We start from the raw sequence: 22,074 nt of genomic DNA, 5'->3' as shown, positions 1-22,074 counted from the left end.
CTAGACTAACAATTTTAGCATGTGCAAGTGCTGCAAGAACGGCTAAGTGTAAACTTTTCATAATCGGAAAAAAAAAAAAAAAAAGTGACCTTGAGCATTTAAAGGAGTAAAGATTTTCCGGTTAATCTTTACGTTATGGTAACTTGGCGATTTTTTGGCGAAAATTTGGTGACCAACTCTCCTACAGCAACCCTCTATTTTTTTTTCCCGCCGCCATTTTGTCTTCACGAAGTAAAGACATGTTTCTTTTCTTTTTATCTACTGAACACTTCTTCCAACAATCTACTAGCCGAATTACACTTATGCTAGAAATTTTATTTAACAAAACTGCTTGATCATACAAATATTCACTGCAAAATTGGGAAAAGTGTACAATACCATACTCCTTACGCGTTTTTCAAAATAACACATACACATAAACCATGTACACGCCGACTTATTTTTACTTAAAAAACATCCCAGAATTGCACAAAAATGGCATTGCGCACACTCTTCACTATATCCATGTACACTGCTTTTTTCTCATAAATTAGAAAAATTTCACGAAAATACATGACAATTTTCTCAATCTTTATATGAAATTACCTGATCGCGAAAAAGTATATACCCTTTCCAAATATGAACATTTCCACTTATAAAATAAATAAAATATCCAAAATCTTTTACCTTTTAAATCATCTATTATATTATAAACATCACCAACGAATTCATACCGCAAGCATAAAAAATACTTAGTGTCAAATATTTAAATTATTTCCATGCACGTTTACTTCAACTAAAACGTATACAGTCAAAAGTCGTTAATTCGGACACCCATAATTCGGAATGATCTATAATCCGGACCTCAAAACTAAAAACTTTCTGCGCATGCGCCGCGTTGACACATGCACATATGCGTTTACCGCGTGCGTGTAAGACCTTTTATGACTGCGCATGTGAGCGTGCGCAAGTGCAGAATACGTTTTCGCGTGCGCGTTTTATGTATAATGGACGTATAAGCTAAAATTATATAATTATCTATTTCAGTTAATGTTGATGATTGCATTGTTCCTTAATTTTCGAAGTGGTTCTGGCTTATTATTTTTGCAGACTGTAAGAGCAATTTTATAAAAGTAAGTTTAAACTTTTGATTATATCAAATAGAATTTCCGATATATATTTGTTAATATGTAAAGGATCTAAAGCGAAAGTATGTTTTGTAAATCCGAAATCTGTTTATTCAATTTCATGCTGCTCGGCGGGGGGAACGGCACGGCGGGCCGCGTAATGAATTGGGAAGTTGATCTGTCAGCACTATCCTTATCTTCAGCGCAGATGTTTTATTTTTTTTTGGCTTATAATTCCTTACCAAATGTAGTATTTCATCTCGATATGCTCCCTCATTGATATGATTTAAAACAAGTTCCTCGTCATTATAATTCGCTTCCGATAGCGAAGAAAAGTGACAGAGGTTATTGAAAACGAAAAAATTTCGATTGACAAATTAGTCGGTGTTCTCGACACAGCAATTATATGACTTGAACAGCGGAACTTTGTAAACTGAACAAGAAATTATGTCTGTTCAATAGAATTAAAGAGAAAGTATTATCACATGAAACGAAGCAAAACTTAAACAACTTACATTGAAAGAAATGTTTAATAAAGTAAACAAATAAATATTAAGCTTTTTCTTTTTGCAAATTTTGATACCCTTTAGATCATAATTGTTCTTTATTTCATAAATTATGGTTTCATATTTTTAATTTTAGAATTTGCTGCATGCCATCTTACGAGATTTAAACTGATGATCTATAATCCGGAAAAATCGATAATCCGGAATCCCCGAAGTCCCGACGAGTCCGGATTAACGACTTTTGACTGTACCAAATTCCTACAAACATAAAATTCACAAAATAACTATCATTTAATTAAAATATCACTAAACCATGTACACGTCGACTTATTTTTACTTAAAAAAAAAGAAAAAAAAATCCCAGAATTGCCACAAAAATGGCATTGCGCACACTCTTCACCATATCCATGTACACTCCTTTTTTTCTCATAAATTAGAAAAATTTCACGAAAATGCATGACAATTTTCTGAATCTTTAAACCCGGTAAAAAGAACATATATGAAATTACCTAATAACGAACAAGTATATACCCTTTCGAAATATGAACATTTCCACGTATAAAATAAATAAAATATCCAAAAACTTTTACCTCTAAATTATCTATTATATTATAAACGATCACCAAACGAATTAATACCGCAAACATTACAAGTACTTAGTGTCAAATATTTAAATTATTTCCATGCACGTTTTACTTCAACTAAAACGTATACCAAATTCCTACAAACATAAAATTACTTTACTTCCACCTTACATTTAGAACAATGCATAAAAATAATATCCTCAAATAATTAAAAAATACTAACTTACCTAATCTCTCTCTTCAGAATCTTCATTATCTTCATTACGTGTCCGATAAACTTTTCTTATTTCATCCGCTAAATAAAAAGCAAGCGTATGTGCGCCTGTTTCAGGATCTTTAAATCATACTTATAGTTCACAGCAAGGTGCCAAGTAAAATAAATAAACTTAATAAAACATCTTTACTTCTATCTCGCATAACCTTAAAGAACCACTTCTTACTACCCCTTTCAATCCCACTAAATACCCATTTCGAATTCACTTTAGTTAGGGCCATGGGATCCAAAAATTAATGAACACTGTTTCACACAACACAGAATAAAGCCAAATACAAAATTTCCACATTTTTTCCCGATTTCCCCCCTTTTCCGATTAAAGAACCGTAATTCCTCCATTAATATCACATGACATATCCCATGATCTCTCATTTCCCTCACACAAAATAATGCGTAATCGGAACTGAGTACTTACTGCTCACATTATTACCAAAGTCCCAGGTAGTAACCTTTATCGCCTCCAAAATGTCGCCAAACTACCAGTTACCATATTCTAAAGATCAGCCGATTTTCCTGTTATATATCATGCAAATAAAAGAGGATGGATGACATGTATGATTGGTTTGAAAATTATTTAATACCCGAGACTTGGTTTGAATTCAGTTGGCTTAGCTGATGATGCAAAAAATTTTCCTGATTGTACATAACTGTTTGGCTCATATTTCACTTGAAGTATTAATGAAGGATAATGTATCTGTGTTATTCTTGCCACCAAGTCCTTCATTCATCCTATAGGTATCGGAATAGTGCACTTGCTGAAGTGCAAATATGAAGTCACATTTTTAAAATTTATGTTAAATTTCTTGAATATTGGCAAGACAAGTCAAGAATTTTTGAAATATTTTAGCATAAAATCTGTTGTGTGGAACATCGCGCTGTTATGCCACTGTGTTAGTTTAGTATATATCAAATTCAATTAACATCAAGGGGTAACATTTTTAGAGGTAACTTTTAAAAAGTACTCGTGCGGGTTTTACAAAACTTGGCATTTTGGCATAATTGGAGTCGTAGAATCAAAATATGGAAAAAAATTGGCAGGTCATTTCAGAAAAAGATCATGGGAGGATGTGCTTTCAGATACTTTAGAAAATGCTTGGCATAATTTATGGCTAGCTACCCATATTTCATGGTTAGGATGATATCCACGAATTTGAAGGCTTTTGGATATGACTTTTTCCAATTAATGGATTTTGTAAAGAAATGCAGAGAAGCGGTAATAAATGAAGATGATATAACAAAGTTTTTCTTTGTGATCACAGTGCTCCAATTATGGTACAAAGTCCGAAATCCAGACACGTCGGGACTTTGGCGATTCCGGATTTGGGATTTTTTTGGATAATAGATCATCAGTTTAAATCTAGTAAGATGACATGTAGAAATTATAAAATTAAAAATATGAAATCATGATTTATGAAATGATGAAGTATTTATGATCTAAAGAGTATCAAAATTTACAAAAAAAAGTGTAAAAAACGTACTCTCCAGATGTTTTATTATGCGCGGAGGGGAGACTCAAATGCACATGCAGTAAAGTCTATGAGGAAACGTTGTTGGTAGTTTTTTTTAGATCATTCCGGATAATGGACGTCCGGATTTCAGACTTTGTACTGTATCAATAAATTAATGTATTGTGAAATTTGTAGTATGGTCCTAAATCCAGAAAATACCACTACTGATAGTGAAGAAAGTGACAGAGAGGTGATTGAAAGCCAAAAAAGTTTTATTGACAAGTTAGTTATTAGTTAGGAATTCTTGATACAGAAACCACAGGATTTGAACAGTGGAGCTTTGTAACTGAACAAGAGATTATGTCTGTCTATAGAATTGAAGAAGAAGTATTACCACAAAAAATGGAGCAACTTAAACAATTTACATTCAAAGAAATGTTTAATAAAGTAAATAAATAAATATACAGCTTTTTTTCGGGTAAATTTTGATAACCTTTAGATCATAAATGCTTCATTATTTCATAAATCACATTTTCATATTTTTAATTTTATTATTTTTTCATGCCATCATACTGGATTTAAATTGATGATCTAATATCCGGGAAAATCCCAAATCCGGAATCGCTGAAGTTCTGACGAGTCCAGATTACGGACTTTGTACTGTACAGTAGAAGACCAGAAATCCGCAATGCTTGGGACCAGAGATTATGCAGATTTTAGGACAAGGAAAATAAATCATAATATTGAAACTAAAAGTGCAAAATAAGTGAAGACGTACACAATCATTAAGGACATTAATTAAAGCATAAAATTTCTCCCCCCCCTTTTTTTTTACATTTTTACATATTTCAAACATTTTTCAGAAAACAAACTTCTTTCTGAAAAAGAAAGTAAAGAAGAAAGAAATTTTAATTTTTTGGGGGGTAAATTATATAGTCAGAATCTTTTGCTCTGTTGTTTTAAAAATTATAGATATTTCCATGTTCTAAACTTTCATTTAAAGATATTTTATGATATCAAATGCGCTATCTATGTTGTTGTCCGAATCATTTTCCCGCTGTGTCGAGTTCAAAACAGAATTTCATCGTCAGTCGTCTGATATGCCGATGTTGGCTCATCTGGACACATCATCCATTCATTGATATCTTCTTTCAAAGCTTCATTTGTCTTCTTTCGAATACAGATTCAATTTTTTTTCTTTAACCTTTGCTGCTCTGACCCTAAACCAGGAAGTTCATTATCATTGTTCCCAGTTTCAATAAACAGAGCAAATGGCTATACATTACACCAGCCATTTACATTACATTAAAAAAAAAAAAAAATACTGTAATGTCAAGGATTTGGTAAGTATTTCTGCTATGACGTCACTATTTCTCTTTTATTCGGTATTTTGTTCTCCCGTTGCGGTTTTAATCTGAATATTTAAATTTTGTGAGGTTGTGAGGATTTTTGGTATGTGACTGCATTTCTTTTGGTGCAAAGTAAGTTGTAATGTATCTGTGGAGCTTGCCCTCTTTTTTTTACATTACATTGAAGTTTCAACTGTTCTTAAGCTATCATGATTATGACCATAGTGAAATGCCAAGACTACTTGATGTCAATTATGCGCAATTCTTTGATTTTTTTTAACAAAAATAGATGATTATGTACATAGGGAGGACAACAGCACAAAAACAGAAATGTCTCTAACTTTTGTGGAAAAGAGGAATGTGAAAGAACAAGCGGCACTGGATGCAGTTGATGCATCATTAAAATGAACATAAAGATACCAAACAAATATTTCTTGGGATATCAGATGATACCGATAGTTCTATGGTTCAATGTTTTCAGGATTCAAGCTATGCAAATTAGAATGACAGCTAGTCTGTGCCAAATACCTAAAGAGGCATTCCATGTCCAAAGTGTTTCTACAAGTGTCAAGAATTCTTGTTTGAATAAATATGTGTGGTCGAGGCAAATTAGGTAAAAAATAGGTATTTTTAAATATTCATACACTCATGAAAGGTCTCAAAGTCATTGGTGACTGTAGGAGTTGCTAGTGAGTCACATATTTGCAAAAAACATTTGTTTAGTTATCTGTATAGTTTAGAGATATTATTTTTCATAAATAATAATAAGAAGAAAAAGGTTACAAGAAACAAGGAATTTGATAAGGGGGAAAAATTCTATATGCAATATTTTTTACAGCTAATGGATACTGTTCACTGAATGACAGTTAAATATAAAATTGGTAAATCCACGTAAGTACTTAAATGCACATTGTATGCCAAAGTTAATGCTGACTGTTGTTACCTGTAGACATGAAAACATATAAAAGCATTGTCTTGGTCTATCAAATCTTGAAATCAGGGCTAGATAATCAGAGAGAAACAAAAATTTACATTTCAAATAAAACTCCCTATAAGCATTTTTTTTTTTTTGAAATTTTTGAACATAAAACAAATATAAATAGATTTTTTATGTAATCTAATCTAATATCTAAATTTTTAAGACGTTTTCTTATAAAATGTTATTTCACTTGCTGTTTTTAATCTGTCAGTATAACAGTCAAATTAAAAAATGTTTAATACTTAATTTATTTCCTAGACTGGTGATATTATACCAATGCCTGTTCCATCCAGCTTCAATGATATAACACAGAATGTTACAATTCGAGACTACCTTGGTTGGTCATGGTATGATAAACACTTCTATGTGCCTCAAAGATGGAAGGAAAATTTTAGCATAGTATTGAGATTTGAAAGTGCACATTATTTTACCATAGTGGTGAGATATTTTAACCTCTCTCTCTATATATATACATATATATAATTTTTTTATGTATCTTAAAATTTGTGAGTTTGTTAGAATTAAGTGTGCATTGATCTAGTTATAATTCTGTTTTAGTTCTTAAATGGTCACAACATAATGAATCACACTGGTGGACACCTGCCATTTGAATCTGAAGTCACTCAATATCTGAATTTTGCTGGTTCAAATCAGGTTACTGTTGCTTTGAATAATACACTTTCCACAAAAACTATACCTCAAGGTAGTAAGACATTCAAACATGTGAAGGATGGGTATGTATTTATATTGCTCTTTTTTCTTTTTTAATTTAGAAAAGCAAAGTAATTGTTTTAAAAAATAAATTTTCTTCAAAGTCAAGTAATTTTTGTCTTTGATATAATTTGCATAAAAATTTATTTTGAATTCTAAAATGAGGGAAATATTAAATTTTTCATTTTCATTTTTGATTTACAAAGAGATAGACAAATGTTTATAAAATCTTATGTTTGTTTCCTTAATATATTAATTATTTAAATGATGAATAATAAACAGTTTCTTCTGTGAACAATTAAAGAATGAATATAAAATTGCTTTTAAGATTAGAAAAAAGATTTTTATGGTAAGGTCATAATTTTTAAAAAAGTCGTGTGTCTTAGAATTAAAATTTAAATGTTAAATTTTTGTTACCTTAAGATTTGAATAGTAATAAATACAACAATTTTTAATTAAAAATAAATGGAATGATTTAAAGGAAATTACACTGATGTATAACCTGATGCTATAAGATTTAAATAACCTATATAAATTTTCAGTACAAAGCTTAGCTATGTAAGTTAGCTAGAAAATTTTAATGCTATATTTGTGAGAGTCTTCTAAAATTAAGGAAAAAATCCAGCTTTGTAGGCACACACATTTATCAATACTTACCTACAGTGGGTGTTTTAAGACATTACAGGGTAGGCGAAAAAGTAGATGTGGTCATAATTGATGCCTGCATGCACAATTAGAGTCAGTAACATGTAACATCTTCTCATGTTACATACAGGTGTTGGACAAAAATATGGATATACCGAAATAAAAACATATTGCTGTGGCTAATATGGTGTAGGAAAACCACTGGCATTCAAAACAGCTTGCAGTCTTCTAGGAATAGATAAATAGAGGTCTCTTATGCTTTGCAAGGGAATCTTCTGCCATTCTTCCAGTAAAATATTGACAAGTTCAATTAAGAATGATGGTGATGGATAGTGCTCATGCAGATTTCTCTCAGAAACAGCCCATGAAGTCTCATATTGATATCTGGTGACTGTGGTAGCCATGGTAGATGTGAAAGTTCACCCTCATGTTCAGAAAACCGGTCCTGGACGATGTGAGCTGAATGAACAGGAGCTCTGTTATCTTGGAATACAGCATCACCATAAGGGAACAAATTTGTTCCATGGGGTGGATGTGATCAGCCAAAATTGTCACATAATCCTTCACAGTAATGTGACTTTGCACAGTAATGATAGGTCCCATGGAATACCACAATATGGCTGCCCAAACCATGACTGAACTCTGCCATGTTTCACTCTCTTCAGCGAACAGTCTCTAACATACACTTGGAACAGTGTTCATGTGATATAAACTCCCACAGAAGTTGGAAACTGTGTGAAGCAAGACATAGACCAAATGACATTCCATTGCTGTACAGTCTACGTTTTATGACCAGGTACCAATTTCTCCTCTTACAAGCATTTTGATCACTGATGAATGGCTTTTGAATTGCAGCTCATTCCAAAATACTCTGCTTATGGCTTTTGAATTGCAGTTCATTCCAAAATACTCTGCTTGTAGAGCTCCCTTCATATTGTTTTGGTGCTGACAGATTTTGCAAGCTAGACAATCAGTTCAGCAGTCACTTTTGCTGCTGTAGTCCTCTTATTTTTCATTGCAGTCCTCTTCATTGATCATCTGTCATGATCAGTCAACCCACATTTTCATCCTCACTGTGATTTTAGCAGACATTTTTTTTTTTTTTTTCAGTTTTCCTGTATGAGATAAAAATCTTAGATACTGTGCCTCTTGAAGCACCAAACACTTCTACCTTGGTTACAGAACTCACCATACGAGCAATGTTAACAATTTGCCCATGTTCAAATTCATTTAGCTCCAACATGATGCACTCACAAATGCACAGAACACTGTCTCGATAACGAATGACACTTGCAACGTATTAAGGATGTTGTACAGGTGGCATTAATGAGCAAACACACCAGCGCCATCAACAGCTTTTGCAAGAATACACATTTCAGTTCAAACATACATTTTATTATATGTTTCCATATTTTTGTCTAACCTCTGTAGATTGTCGTTAATTATTTGAATTGTGAGTGAGACAATAATTGGAGGCTATTTATTCATAGCCTGCCATCTTGCTCCTTCATGAGCATCTTTTCACTGTGGCACTCTGTCTCTCTTTGGAAGTGATTGACTGTCTTCCCAACGGGAGTGTCCTAGCAAGAACATGACGATAGCACCATCTTTTGATGGGGATGGAAGGCATGCCAAATCTCCAGTCATCGTGCTCCAGTTATGACCTCACAACCAGAACATCAGCATCTATAGCATCTGAAAACATTTAAAGGAAAAAGAAAATTTAAAAAGGAAAAAACTTTAAAAATCAAAATAAAATTATAAGGGTCTTTATGTAGTCAGCTGCAGTGATCATGTTCGGTCTGTCATGACATCTGTCTTTCTCAATGTTATATCAGTTGTTTGGCTTAATAGCCATGATTTTATAAGGACTGCAAAATTTGGGATTCGATTTTAATCTTCTTCCATGTTGGGTTCTCTGGATAGTGCTTGTTTATCTTGTAGAGTTAAGGCTTTCTTTCCGTTCTCATTAAATTGCTTCTTATTTTCTTCTCGTTAAATTGCTTTCTATGTTATTCTTGTAATTTCAACACGTTTCTTTTAAGTGTCATTTCTCATATCCTCTTGTTCTTGCATTTGCTGATTCAAATATTCTTTTTTTAATATTTCTTTGATCCTTACGTCTTCCTTAGTCTTCATTTTATTACCAACAAACAGTTCAAGGGTGTAAATTTGGTACTTTTGCAATTTGTGCTCTTCATTATTTTCTATAAATCTGCAACGTATTGTTGCGTGTTTCTTTTCTGACACCAGTTGTTACGTTATCTTCTTTCTTCACGTTCATATAGGGTTCGTGTGGATTTGGAGTGAATAACGATGACACTTGATGAAGTATCGAAACACACTTTATTTAGCCAAGATTAGTCAGGACAGCTCCAAAACACTTTTACAGTCGTCGAAGATCTGCAATAAACACACTGGAACAATCAGCGACACGGCCTTCACACTGTCAGGCAATAACAGTGGAGACAGCTTCACTGCAAAGTACCAGAGTACAGCTCCCGACTTTGTTCGGTTGTTCTCGGAACTCCACATACTCTCGAGACTCTCCACGCTACAACTCGCGATGCACTCAACGACACACAGAGTACAGCTCCCGACTCTTCGATTCAGTTGTTCCCGGACACACTCTCTCGACAAACTTAACACACTCTCTCGATGATGCACTAGAGATTCTTCGACGCACTCGATGACCCACTCGGCAGTTGCTGGCCGGCTGTCAACTCGATCGTCTCTGCACGGACTAACTAGATGAGAGATGACTAACTATCTTGTACTTGATGAGGCACACTTGATACTAACTATCTCGCGCTCCCGAGGCACACACACTCGCCGTCTCGACGAGGCACTCTCTGACTGCGGACCAGCAGAGTTTATATAGCTTTCGGCTTGTGTTTGAGGACATTCTGGGCTAAACCGGTAAGAATTCGTTCCAGAAGGTTCTCCATCCATCCATGGCATATCACCAATTTTGTCGCCAAATGGGCGATTTCTAGCCAAATGTGGCAACCCTGCCTTCCCTTGTCATTTATGGCAACCCTAAATCTGCTTTCCTGGAAAGCTATCTCACTACGCCTGTACATTTCGTAACAATATTCTAACCATTTAGTTGGATCTTCATGAGATAGCTTAGTTAAAGCGGGTATCAGAATCCCATGAATCTCTTCTATTTGTCTGTTTCCTCTAGGTATTCCGGTGGTGATCTTTATGTGTTTTATCTCTTCTTCAATGCAATAGTTTCAAACTCTTTCACTGTGAAAACTGCATCTCTGTCAAAAATTATTCTGGAAGGGTTCTCAAACACTGTTTGTTGTTGCTTTGATTTGGCAATGACTTTCTGTGTGTATGGAGACTTCACAGGGTAAAACCAGATAAACTTGGTCAGTGCTTCTGTTAAATAAACCAATATCATATGAAGAAGCAAGTCGAAAAATAAGAAATGTATCTTTTCACATTTTTTATTGAAACTTAACAACACGTGCACAACATTACAACGTCATCCATAGCTCGCACGCACAGGAGAGAGACTTGGTGTTGCCAACATGGTAAATATAAATGTACCAAACTAACATGCCTCCTTACATTTATACTTACTAATTACAAACAAACATAGATATAAGTAACCTTTTCATTTTTACCATTTACAATTAATCATAGATATAAACAATAACATTCAACACTTAACACAAATTATTTTAAAAAAGGTTTCTTTCATTAACGTAAATGTTAAAATCAAAGTTAAACACAATTTAGTTTACATAAGGACATTACCAAAATCTATTTTATTTCAAGCAAAAATATTTAAATAAACAGTATACAAAATTTATTTCAATTTCAAACCAATTTCATAAATTTAATCTTTCCTAAAGATTTAGTAAAGATATCTGCAATATTTGATTCTGAATCAATCTTTACAATTTCAATTGCTCCATTTTGAACATTTTCGTGAACATAATGATATTCAATTTCTATGTGTTTTGAATTTTTAGTGAAGTTCCCATAGTTAGCAATGGCCAAAGCTCCTGAATTATCTTCATAAATTTTAATGGGGAGAGTTATATCAGCAAAAACATCATTCACAACATTTTTTAAGAAATTAATTTCTGTCACAGCCTCAGATAGAACAATATATTTGGCAAAAGTGGAAGATTTTGTCACACAATTTTGCTTTTCGGATTTCCAGTAAATTGGATTACCAAATAATTCAATAACAAACCCAGTAGTTGACTTTCTGTCAACAATATCACCTGCCCAATCAGCATCAACATAACAATTCATAATATCAGCTTTAAGATTTTTACTATAGGTTAATTTTAGATGTTTTGTTAAGTACAAATACTTTAAAACTCTCAAAGCATATTTGAAATGTGTCTCATCATAACAATTTTGAAATCTACTTAAAAAATTTATGCTGAAAGATATGTCTGGTCTAGTACCATGACTAATATACAAGAGTGCTCCTATTAGATTTCTATGTTTGACATTTTGATTTAAATTAGATTGGCTTAGTTTAAGATTAATCTCCATTGGTGTATCATAAAGCTTTGAATTTTCAATACCATACAGTTTAGCTAAAGATTCAATATAATTTTCCTGACTCAGTGTTAAGATATTACTTTTCTCATTATCATATTCAATATCAATTCCAATGTAGCTTTTTATTTTATTTAAATCCTTCATTTTAAATTTATTATGTATTTGTTCCTTAATATCATTAATTACCTGAGTATCTTTGCAACATATCAACAAATCATCAACAAATAAAAGAATATATACAAATACATCATTTTCAGATTTTACATAAAGACAATAATCATATTTACTTCTCCGAAATCCTAGACTCTCAATATACTCGTTAAAACACTCACACCAAGCATGAGAATTCTTTCAACCCATATAGTGCTTTCTTTAATTTATACACTCTATTCGAATTATCATTATAGCCTTGTGGTTGTTTAACATAAACCTCAGACACAACATAACCATTTAAAAAGGCAGTCTCAACATCCATTTGATGAATATTTAAATTATACTGACAAGAATATGAAAGTAACAATTTTAAGGTTTGCATCTTAATGACAGGGGAGTAAGTATCCTCAATACTATCTTTTTCTGGAAACCTCGAACCACTAATCTAGCTTTAAAAACATTACCTGGTTTTCTTTTGAATACCCACTTCACATCTAGAATTGCTTTATCCTCTGGTTTAGTCACTAGTGTTTAAGTGTTATTTTTAACAAGACTGTTCATTTCACTGTCCATTGCCTCTTTCCAATGCCCAGCCTCACTGCATGTTGTCGCCTCCTCAAAGTTACCTGGAACTGTAGCATCACAAAAATTTGCACTAACACAGTAGTACCCAAATTCTTCATGAAATCGAACTGGTGGTTTGATTTGCCTTCTTGGTCTCATTCCAATTTTTGTTTCATCTTCATTTATCACACTGTCCTTGGAGTTATCATTACTCGATTCATATGACACTTCTTGAGGTTCATTCTTCTTATTTGTATCATCATTCTCATCTTCATCATCACAACCTACACACATTATGTCTTCTTCAATAATGTCAACATGCCTGGCAACTATTATTCTGTTATTCATCAAAACTCTATATCCAACTTCTGTATATCCAAGTAAAATTCCAAGTTCAGCCTTTTTATCCCACTTAGACTTTCTCTTTTCTTCTGGTATTCTTACATACACTCTACTTCCGTATAGTTTCAATTCATTAGCAGAAGGTTTCCTATTGAAAAATATTTCATATGGTGTCTTCTTTACAACAGTGTTTGTTAATGTCTTGTTTTTCAAATAAGCAGCAGCTTTAATTACTTCAGGCCAGTAACGTTTGTCAACTTTTGCTTCGGCTAAAAGACATCTGGCCATATCCATTATAGTTCTGCTGTAACGCTCAGCAGTACCATTTAATTCATGTACATATGGTGGGCATGACTTTATCTTGAAACCTTTTTCTCTTGCAAATTTGTATATCTTGCTATTCATATATTCACTACCATTGTCACATCTTAATTATTTGATAGTCTTTCCTGTTAAATTTTGAATTTCATTTACATATTCAATTAAGCAATCAGAGACTTGATCCTTAGATTTGATACAATAAATTTTTGCCAACTTTCTATAATCATCAATAAAACTCACAAAAGTATTTCTCACCATTACATCCACTTGTTCTGTGAGGTCCATTTACATCTGTATGTATAATCTCCAGAATATCTTCTGCTTTTCTTCTATTATTCTTGAATGGTAAATTGTGCATTTTATTTTCAATACATATGGCACATTTCATATATTCGGTTTCTATTTCTTTAGGGATTCCTTCTGATAGCTGATCTTTGCACATAATATCCAGATATTTAAAATTTACATGTCCAAATGAACGGTGCAATTTTTCTTTTAACGTTAACTTACTGTTGGTCAAATTTGCAAATGTTTTACTATTTTTAATGTAACTCTTTATATAATCTTTCTTCTTTCTTTGCTATTGCTACTAATGAACCATTGACATCATATATTTTAGAGAACTTTTCTTTTGAAACTATTTTATGATTATCAGTAATCTTTGAATAACTTAATAAATTTGCTTTCATTTTTTTTTACATAAAATACATTCTTCAATGTTATGATAGATTCAGAGTTATATACGGGAAAAGAAACTATTATATTGCCAACCTTTGTAGCTTTCAAAATCCTTCCGTCACCGACTTTCACTTGAATAGGATCCTTCAAAGTGACTTGCTCTTTGAAATATTCATCACTGTTTATTCTATGGTTAGAGTATGCTCCACGTTCACGATGTCCACTAAAAGCATGACTACGTCCTCGATTGTTTGAAGAACTTCGACCACGATAATTAGTGGAGCCATTACCACGATAGTTCCTGTGATGGACATGCCAACAATTCTTTTTAATGTGACCAGGTTTTCCACAATGATAACAGACATTACGTTGTGGACCCGATTTCCTTGTTTCAATTTTGAACGCATTTGATTTTTCTGCTGGTGCACAATCTTCATAATAATTTTTCTCTTCAAGTAATTTAGATTTGATTTTGCTCTTTAGGTAATCGACTGTTCTGCCCTTCTCTGGTAATACATTTATTAAGTCACCAATGTGACTGTAATTTGAAGGTAATGCTCTTAGCATATAGTTCAATTTTTCTTGTTCCATCATGGTGGTGCAGGCATGTTTCAGTTCGTTCACATACTTCTCAAAATCATCGAAAAATATATTTACATCAGGATAATTTTTCAGTTTCACACATTCTAAGTTATTTCGACAAACAATTTGTAGAGATGTTGAAGTTTTTAAATACATTGCATCAAATTTCGTAATTATATCAAATGCAGTCTCACACTCATGAATATATTCCAATTGCTTATTTGTTATGGCGCCGTAAATGTAATTTGTAGCTTGGATATCCTTTTCTTCCCATTTTTCCGCATCATCGTTTTCACTGACTTTTTGCTGAACCACATCTTTACACTTTTTTAATTGAAGAAATTTCATCATACGCACTTTCCAATTAAAATAGTCCGAACCATCAAATAGCGGTATGCCGATATCGCTGCTTCTTGGACATGCCATTTTTACGCTAGTACCGGTAACTTTTAAAACAAATTATAACTACTAAATTCTTCATTCATATTCACAAATAATGAGAACTGCTACCATGTTAAATGAATCGATATCATATGAGGAAGCAAGTAGAAAAATAACAAACGTATCTTTTCACATTTTTTATTGAAACTTAACAACACGTGCACAACATTACAACGGCATCCGTAGCTCGCATGCACAGGAGAGAGACTTGGTGTTGCCAACATGGTAAATATAAATGTACCAAACTAACAGCTTCGAATACAGTGAAAATATATTGGTAATGCTTATTTGTCGACAGAAGAGGTCCAACAACGATGCTGCGCACAATGAACTGAAAGTTGATCTGTCAGCACTATCCTTATCTTCAGGACAGATGTTTTTATTTTATTCGGCTTATAATTCCTTACTAAATGTAGTATTTCATCTCAATGTACTCTGATATGATTTAAATCAAATTCCTCGTCATTATAAATATCACGAATACACATCAAATAGTTTTCGGGCTGCAATTTTCTAATTTCGACTATGCGCAATATGTGCTTTACGCATGCGCACGTTGAAAGAAATGTTTAATAAAGTAAACAAATAAATATAAAGCTTTTTTTTTTTTTTTGTAAATTTTGATACTCTTTAGATCATAATTGCTCATTATTTCATAAATTATGGTTTCATATTTTTAATTTTATAATTTCTGCATGCCATCTTACCAGATTTAAACTGATGATCTATAATCCGGAAAAAACAATTATCCGGAATCGCCGAAGTCCCGACGAGTCCGGATTAAAGACTTTTGATTGTATAACATTTTGTTTGAAAATGTAGTGTTTCATACATTTTGTCAGAGACAGCAAGCTCTTTTAATGCATTGAAATTCTTCGTGCTTTTCAAATTAGAGTAATAATCAAATGTTGTATTTAAGCACAAAAAAAAATTGAATGGAATTCTCATCTTGTGTTCTTTGAGCTTTCTTAAAATTCTTTAAAGGATCTATGGGAGTTTGTTAAAACTCTTTTAAAGCCTTTACTTTATCATAGTCCTTTAACTCTGTCGCTGATGAAAATTAAAATATTCAATGCTTTTTTCCCTAGTAGGTTTATCAATGCTTCTACTTGTCTGGAACATTTTTATTTCGGAATGCGTTGTCAATTGTTGCAAAGAACAAATTCAATACTTCCAATTCCGCTTAAATGGAGATAGTTAAGGTTTTTAATACCTTTGATTAGTTCTAAATTAATCTCTGAGTAGCCATTTTCTGACATTCTTGAGGTAGACTGAACAGATTAGGCTTTCATGGTTTCTATTTCAAGTTCCTTTTGTAACTGATCATGTTTTGATTTTCCTAATCTATCTTCTACACTTTCATTAATTAAGCTGATGACAAAGTCACTGTCTTTTTTAAATGCATCAAAACTTTCTGTTGGATTTTGCAGTTGTATTACTATCGGATTAGTATGTACAAATAGGCCTATTTCCTTACACACCTTTAATAAATCTTTTTTTTATTTTTTATTTTGTATTTTGGTGAATAATTTAACAAAACTGTTAATTGCAAAATAAATTTCCTCATGTACACTCTGCGTGTACCCCCCCACACACATACAGTTCTATATCGCCTGTTCTACTGAGCTGATTGATGAAATTTAACTAGCATTTCTCATGTTTAAAAAGTGTGGCTTAGTATTTATGTATAGCATTGTTAACATAGGAATTTTGACACAAAATCGGACTTTCTGATACGTCATACTGATTTTTTTTTCCATATTTCAATTCTATGACTCAAATTATGCCTAAGTACCAAGTTTTGTAAAGACCCCATAAGTACATTAGCTCTCAAAATTTTAGCTTCTCAGTGTTAATTAAATATGGAAGATATTATTATGAATTTTGTACATCTGCAAATAATTTTAGTGAAATTATATGTGAAATTGTAGTATTTTTGGTATAATGTATATAATGTAACATAAAAACTTGAAAGAGATGTTCTACCTGAAAAATAAGAAACAGGGCAAGTCTATTTAACATTTAGTATATGGCTATTTTGCTAAATTGGCAAGGGTTTTGCTGACTAATTTTTGTATCACCAAGGTGACAAAAATTGCAAGAATGTGATGATAACACCATCTTTTGGTGGGGATGGGAAGCATCTCTCGTTCTAAGAAGAAAACTTTACATTACCTGTGGAGATAGTTATTAGAAAAAATAATTTTAATAACTTATTGGAAAAATAGTAACACCATATCAACAAAACTCGTTATATAGCCTTCATTTACACAACTGTTGATCATAGACACATTCTTCTAAATGCAAAAATATTTTAAATAATGAAAATATTCATGTCATGTCATTTTAAAATTTAAAAGTCCAAGTTTGTAAAAATTACAAATGCTTTGTATGATCCCTATAGTTGTATTTAGTAAAAGTTTTTGCTCATCGTGAAAAATAAAATGAAAAAAGTTCATCTTCTATTGGGGGTAAGAAAAAAAGATCGAACTATTTAATTTGAAAGTTTGAGATAACATTCAGGAGTAAATTTTCCCCTTTGAATTGAAGAAGCAAATATTTGAAGTTGGAATACCTTCATGAAGGTATCTCTAGGAAGGTTAGCTGCATCCTTATGCAAGCCCGCTACTGTATGAAATAAAAGGAAAGAAAAACAGAAACCTTCAGAAGAATGCTTCTTGAAAAAAAAAAAAAAAAAAAAAACTGTACAGCTTTTTTCAAGTAATCTTTCTTCTTCAGCTTATGTAAATACAATGATAAGCTGTATCTTTTTGTAGATACATAGATGAAGTAATATATATGTCATTTAAAACAGTTTTGTAATTGGAAATATATGTCAACAAGCAAAATTGTTAAGTGTGAGGTTGTATAAGGATTTTTGTAGATACAACGATAAGCTGTATTTTATTTTTTTTTTTTTGTAGATACAATGATAAGCTGATAATGATAAGCTTTAAAACTTTGTATATTAATAACTTGTGCAGTTTATTAATATAAGCTGTACATTAATAAGCTTTTGTAGATACAATGATAAGCTGTGATAATGATTTGTTTCATAAGTGTGCTCGCACACTTATGAAGCAGTCTCTGCAAGTATATGCAACTAGAAATGAAACATCAGCTTAGAAAAACGTTTCTGATGTTAATAGATTAAGTGACAAATATTACTATACAGATTGTAATGAAAAATATTGGTCAACAAAAAAGGGATTCTATTTATGGAAATTAAAAACATTGGCAGTCTTCATTTTTTGTATAAAGTAAATTTGTAACATTATTTTCATAAACTGAGAATGAAAAACATTTCCAGGTTAATAATTTTTTGTGTGATTATTAGATTGATTGTAAAATAATAAAATTTCATGAGAACATTAATAATATATTTTTAATATCTGAAGACATAAATTATTCATGTGAACATTAAAGTGAAGCAAATCAACCTTGAATTATTTTTTTAACTGACCCCTTAGGTAAAGCCAAAGAATATGAGAATTATCTCAGGTTTTGAAATTAAATACCTTGACTAGATTTATCATTTGGGAGTAAAATGTTTTGCATTTTATTTTTTTATAATGAGTACAAACTTTTACTAAATGTAATTATGGAGACTGGAAAACCGTATAAAAATACATTTTGCAGTGTACCAAATTGATTATTTAAATATGATGCAATATATATATATATTTTTCATTTAAAATAGTTTTGCATTTGAAAATATATGCCAACAAGCAAAAATAAACGCTGTATGAGTATTTTTGTTGATACAATGTGTAACAAATTATCTCCAAAATGACCATTTATTGTTCCAGATGATTTTTTCTTTTGTGATTATGGTTACCATAGAAAGTTTATGTTGAATACTATTGTCTATTTATATTCTTAGAAATAGTTATTCAGAGATTCAGTTCAATTTTCAGAGATGATCATTTGTGGGATAGTTGTGTCTCCATGCAGATCTTACTTTGTATTGTGTCATCTGGAAAGTTTTGCAGTTTTTCAAATTTAAGTGAATTTTCATCTAATTATTTTGTCACTTCTAATAAGAGTAACCTTGACTAATGCAAATGTTTAAACAGGGTGTTTTCTGCTTACATTAGGTAATTGCAGCATGTGTTGTGTAATTTTTTTTTCAATGCTGTGCTAAGAAGAGAAAACCCAAAAGCTTTTTTTCATCATATTATGTTCTTTTGTTTTTAAAAAGGAAAATAATGCTAGTCAGACTGCTTGTAAAATTTTTGCTATATATGGATAGTGTATTGTTTTTGGTGATACAGTTCGAATGAGGTTTGAGAAGCTTAAGTGTGAAAATTTCAGTCTCAAAGATGATGACCATTCTTGATGATTATCCATTGTAAACAAGAATCTGTTTAAAGAAGCTATAGTCTGTTAAAAGAAGATATAGAACTAATCTGCAGAATCTTTGCAATTGTGTCATAGATTCTTTGGTCATGATATATTGGCACACATGTGGAACAAATGGATTATTTTATAAATGTCTTCTATGTCGGCAAAGATTGACCAATAAAATTTTTAAGTGTGAGGAAAAAATGTGATTTTGCCTCTATTGCAGTGTAATAAACTTCAGTGATTTATTTCAGTGTAATAAAATTGCTTAGTTTGTCATGAACTTTTAAAATATTTCATGAAATCATAAATACACCTGCTTTAGTAATTTAATTTTTTCTTGTGACCATAGGCAAAGAGCTGTATTGCATTTTTCAAATAGTAAATAATAGAGCAGTAGCTTTTATTTTAAATTTTGGCTTTAACTTGAATGAATTATGAAATTAGGAGGATTGATTGTGATATATTTAAATTTTTTCATGTGCAAAATTAAAAAAGGACAATTACACAATCTCTTTTAATACCAATATTTTAAAAATGGGGTTGAAGGATGGATTGATTTTTCTATTAAATGAAAGGCATTGTGAATGTTTGTTGTATGAATATTTCAAGATGGAAAAAAATGTAATATTTTAACTCGAAATCTTGCTTCTAACGTTTATGTGTAGTGATCGCGATAAGGAGCGTGCCTTGCACCCTCCGATAAGTTTGGCAACCCTAGAGGAGAAATTTCTTATGAGTAGCGAGCAGAGCGAAACAGGCAGGCTGTCGGGCAGTGTGCGCGAAGTTCCGAAATAAAGCATAATTTTTATTGTGCACTATGTCTTGTTAATATTTATATTAATGCAGTAAGAACATAATCTGTGATATGGAATTCGAGGATTGGTGGTAAAAACATAACAGGAAATCACCATAATGGTAACCCGGACTGTGTTAAATCGTATGAACAGTTCTCAAGCACTTTCGGTTTTGACTACAAGCCATCACTCAAGATCTCCAAACCAGAAGTAATGGATTACATCGGTTTTCATCCTCCAGATCACAGAGATGAGTAGTAATTATAGATCATTTTATAATTCTGTTTTCTACTTATCATTTAATTTCATTTTTTTTAGTTAAATTTTTGCTTTTATTTTGGCTTAAAAACCTTGCACAATGTCTGATGTTCATGCCGTCCAAATTCCGGTTTATAACCAATCAGACCCATCTTTATGGTTTATTATGTGTGAAAGTACCTTTGCTCTTGCCACCCCCAAACCTATCACAGAATCCATTACTAAATATAATTATGTAGTTGCTCATCTTCCTCCAGATATTGCATCGATAGTGCGGGATTTACTTATGAAACCAGACCCTATTGATCCATATGCAAAGCTTAAAACTGAGTTAATAAATTGTTCGGGAGAATCTTCTCAGCAAGAAATTCGCCAATTATTATCTGGAGAGGAATTAGGTTCTCGAAAACCTTCCGATTTGCTTAGAAATATGAAATGTCGAGCAGAATCTTTAAATGTTCCTGATAACTTAATGTTAGAATTAATCCTTCAATGTTTGCCTTCGACTGTTCAGTCTATTTTGGCAGCGGTTTCCAATTTAACTGTAGATAAAGCTGCAGAAATTGCCGACAGAATTTTAGAATTAAATCCAACCCCAGGGACTGGTGCCGTTTCTCGCACAGTCGATCAGTCTCTTGAGGATAAATTATTTAAACAAATAGAAAAATTAAACAAATGTATTGATCGCATTTCTCTTTCTCGTGGTCGCTCGCCAAATCGCGGAGATCGCAATAAGGAAAGAAGCAATTCCAAAAGGAGAGATTATTCTGTTTGCTGGTATCATAGACGTTTTGGGAAAAAGTGTAGAGATGACAAATGTACAAAACCTTGTTCATGGCAGGGAAACGAAACCAGCAAAGAATAGAAGCAACTTATTCTTTGCCTCAAGTTTCACGTCGCCTGTTCGTTCGTGACCGTAGAACAAACCTTTCATTCTTGATCGATACCGGCTCTGACGTGTCCTTACTTCCAGCAAATAATTCTCAAAAACGGAATTCGTCCCAACAAACACTTTTCGCTGCTAATTCTTCTACTATTCATGTTTATGGTCAAAAAACACTTTCTTTGGATTTCAAATTAAGACGACAGTTTACATGGACTTTTCTTATAGCAAATGTTAGTACACCCATTCTTGGAGCAGATTTTCTCCATTTCTATGAATTGGTGCCTGATCTCAGAAACAAATGTCTCAAAGATTTAAAAACGCATTTTAAAACCATCGGTTGCATGAAAAATGTTATTTATTTATTCAGTAAAAACTGTATTTAGTGATACACCATATCACAAAATTTTAAAAGAATTTCCTTCAGTTACTAGATTACCAGATCCTAACCAACCTGTTAAACATAACACCGTTCATTATATCATAACTAAAGGTCCACCTGTGGTTGCAAAACCTCGTCGGTTAGCTCCAGATCGCTTAAAAATAGCAAAACAAGAATTTCAAACTATGATG

At 32.2% G+C, this 22,074-nt stretch overlaps 1 protein-coding gene across 2 annotated transcripts in view; it reads left to right on the top strand.

Annotated features, from left to right (window-relative positions):
* LOC118192473 (beta-glucuronidase) overlaps positions 1–22,074 on the top strand; it is an 83,934-nt gene that overhangs the window by 2,664 nt on the left and 59,196 nt on the right. For both annotated transcript variants that reach the window (XM_035363461.2, XM_035363460.2), the window contains exons 2-3: positions 6,505–6,684; positions 6,805–6,980. In XM_035363461.2, coding sequence (XP_035219352.1) covers positions 6,505–6,684; positions 6,805–6,980 — 356 coding nt within the window. The remainder of the gene's footprint in view (positions 1–6,504; positions 6,685–6,804; positions 6,981–22,074) is intronic.

Source organism: Stegodyphus dumicola, chromosome 2 (genome assembly GCF_044657685.1).
Source record: "Stegodyphus dumicola isolate Sdum_Otavi_A_Nest chromosome 2, ASM4465768v1".
Classification (NCBI taxonomy): domain Eukaryota; kingdom Metazoa; phylum Arthropoda; class Arachnida; order Araneae; family Eresidae; genus Stegodyphus; species Stegodyphus dumicola.
This window is presented reverse-complemented; position numbering and strand designations above follow the sequence as displayed.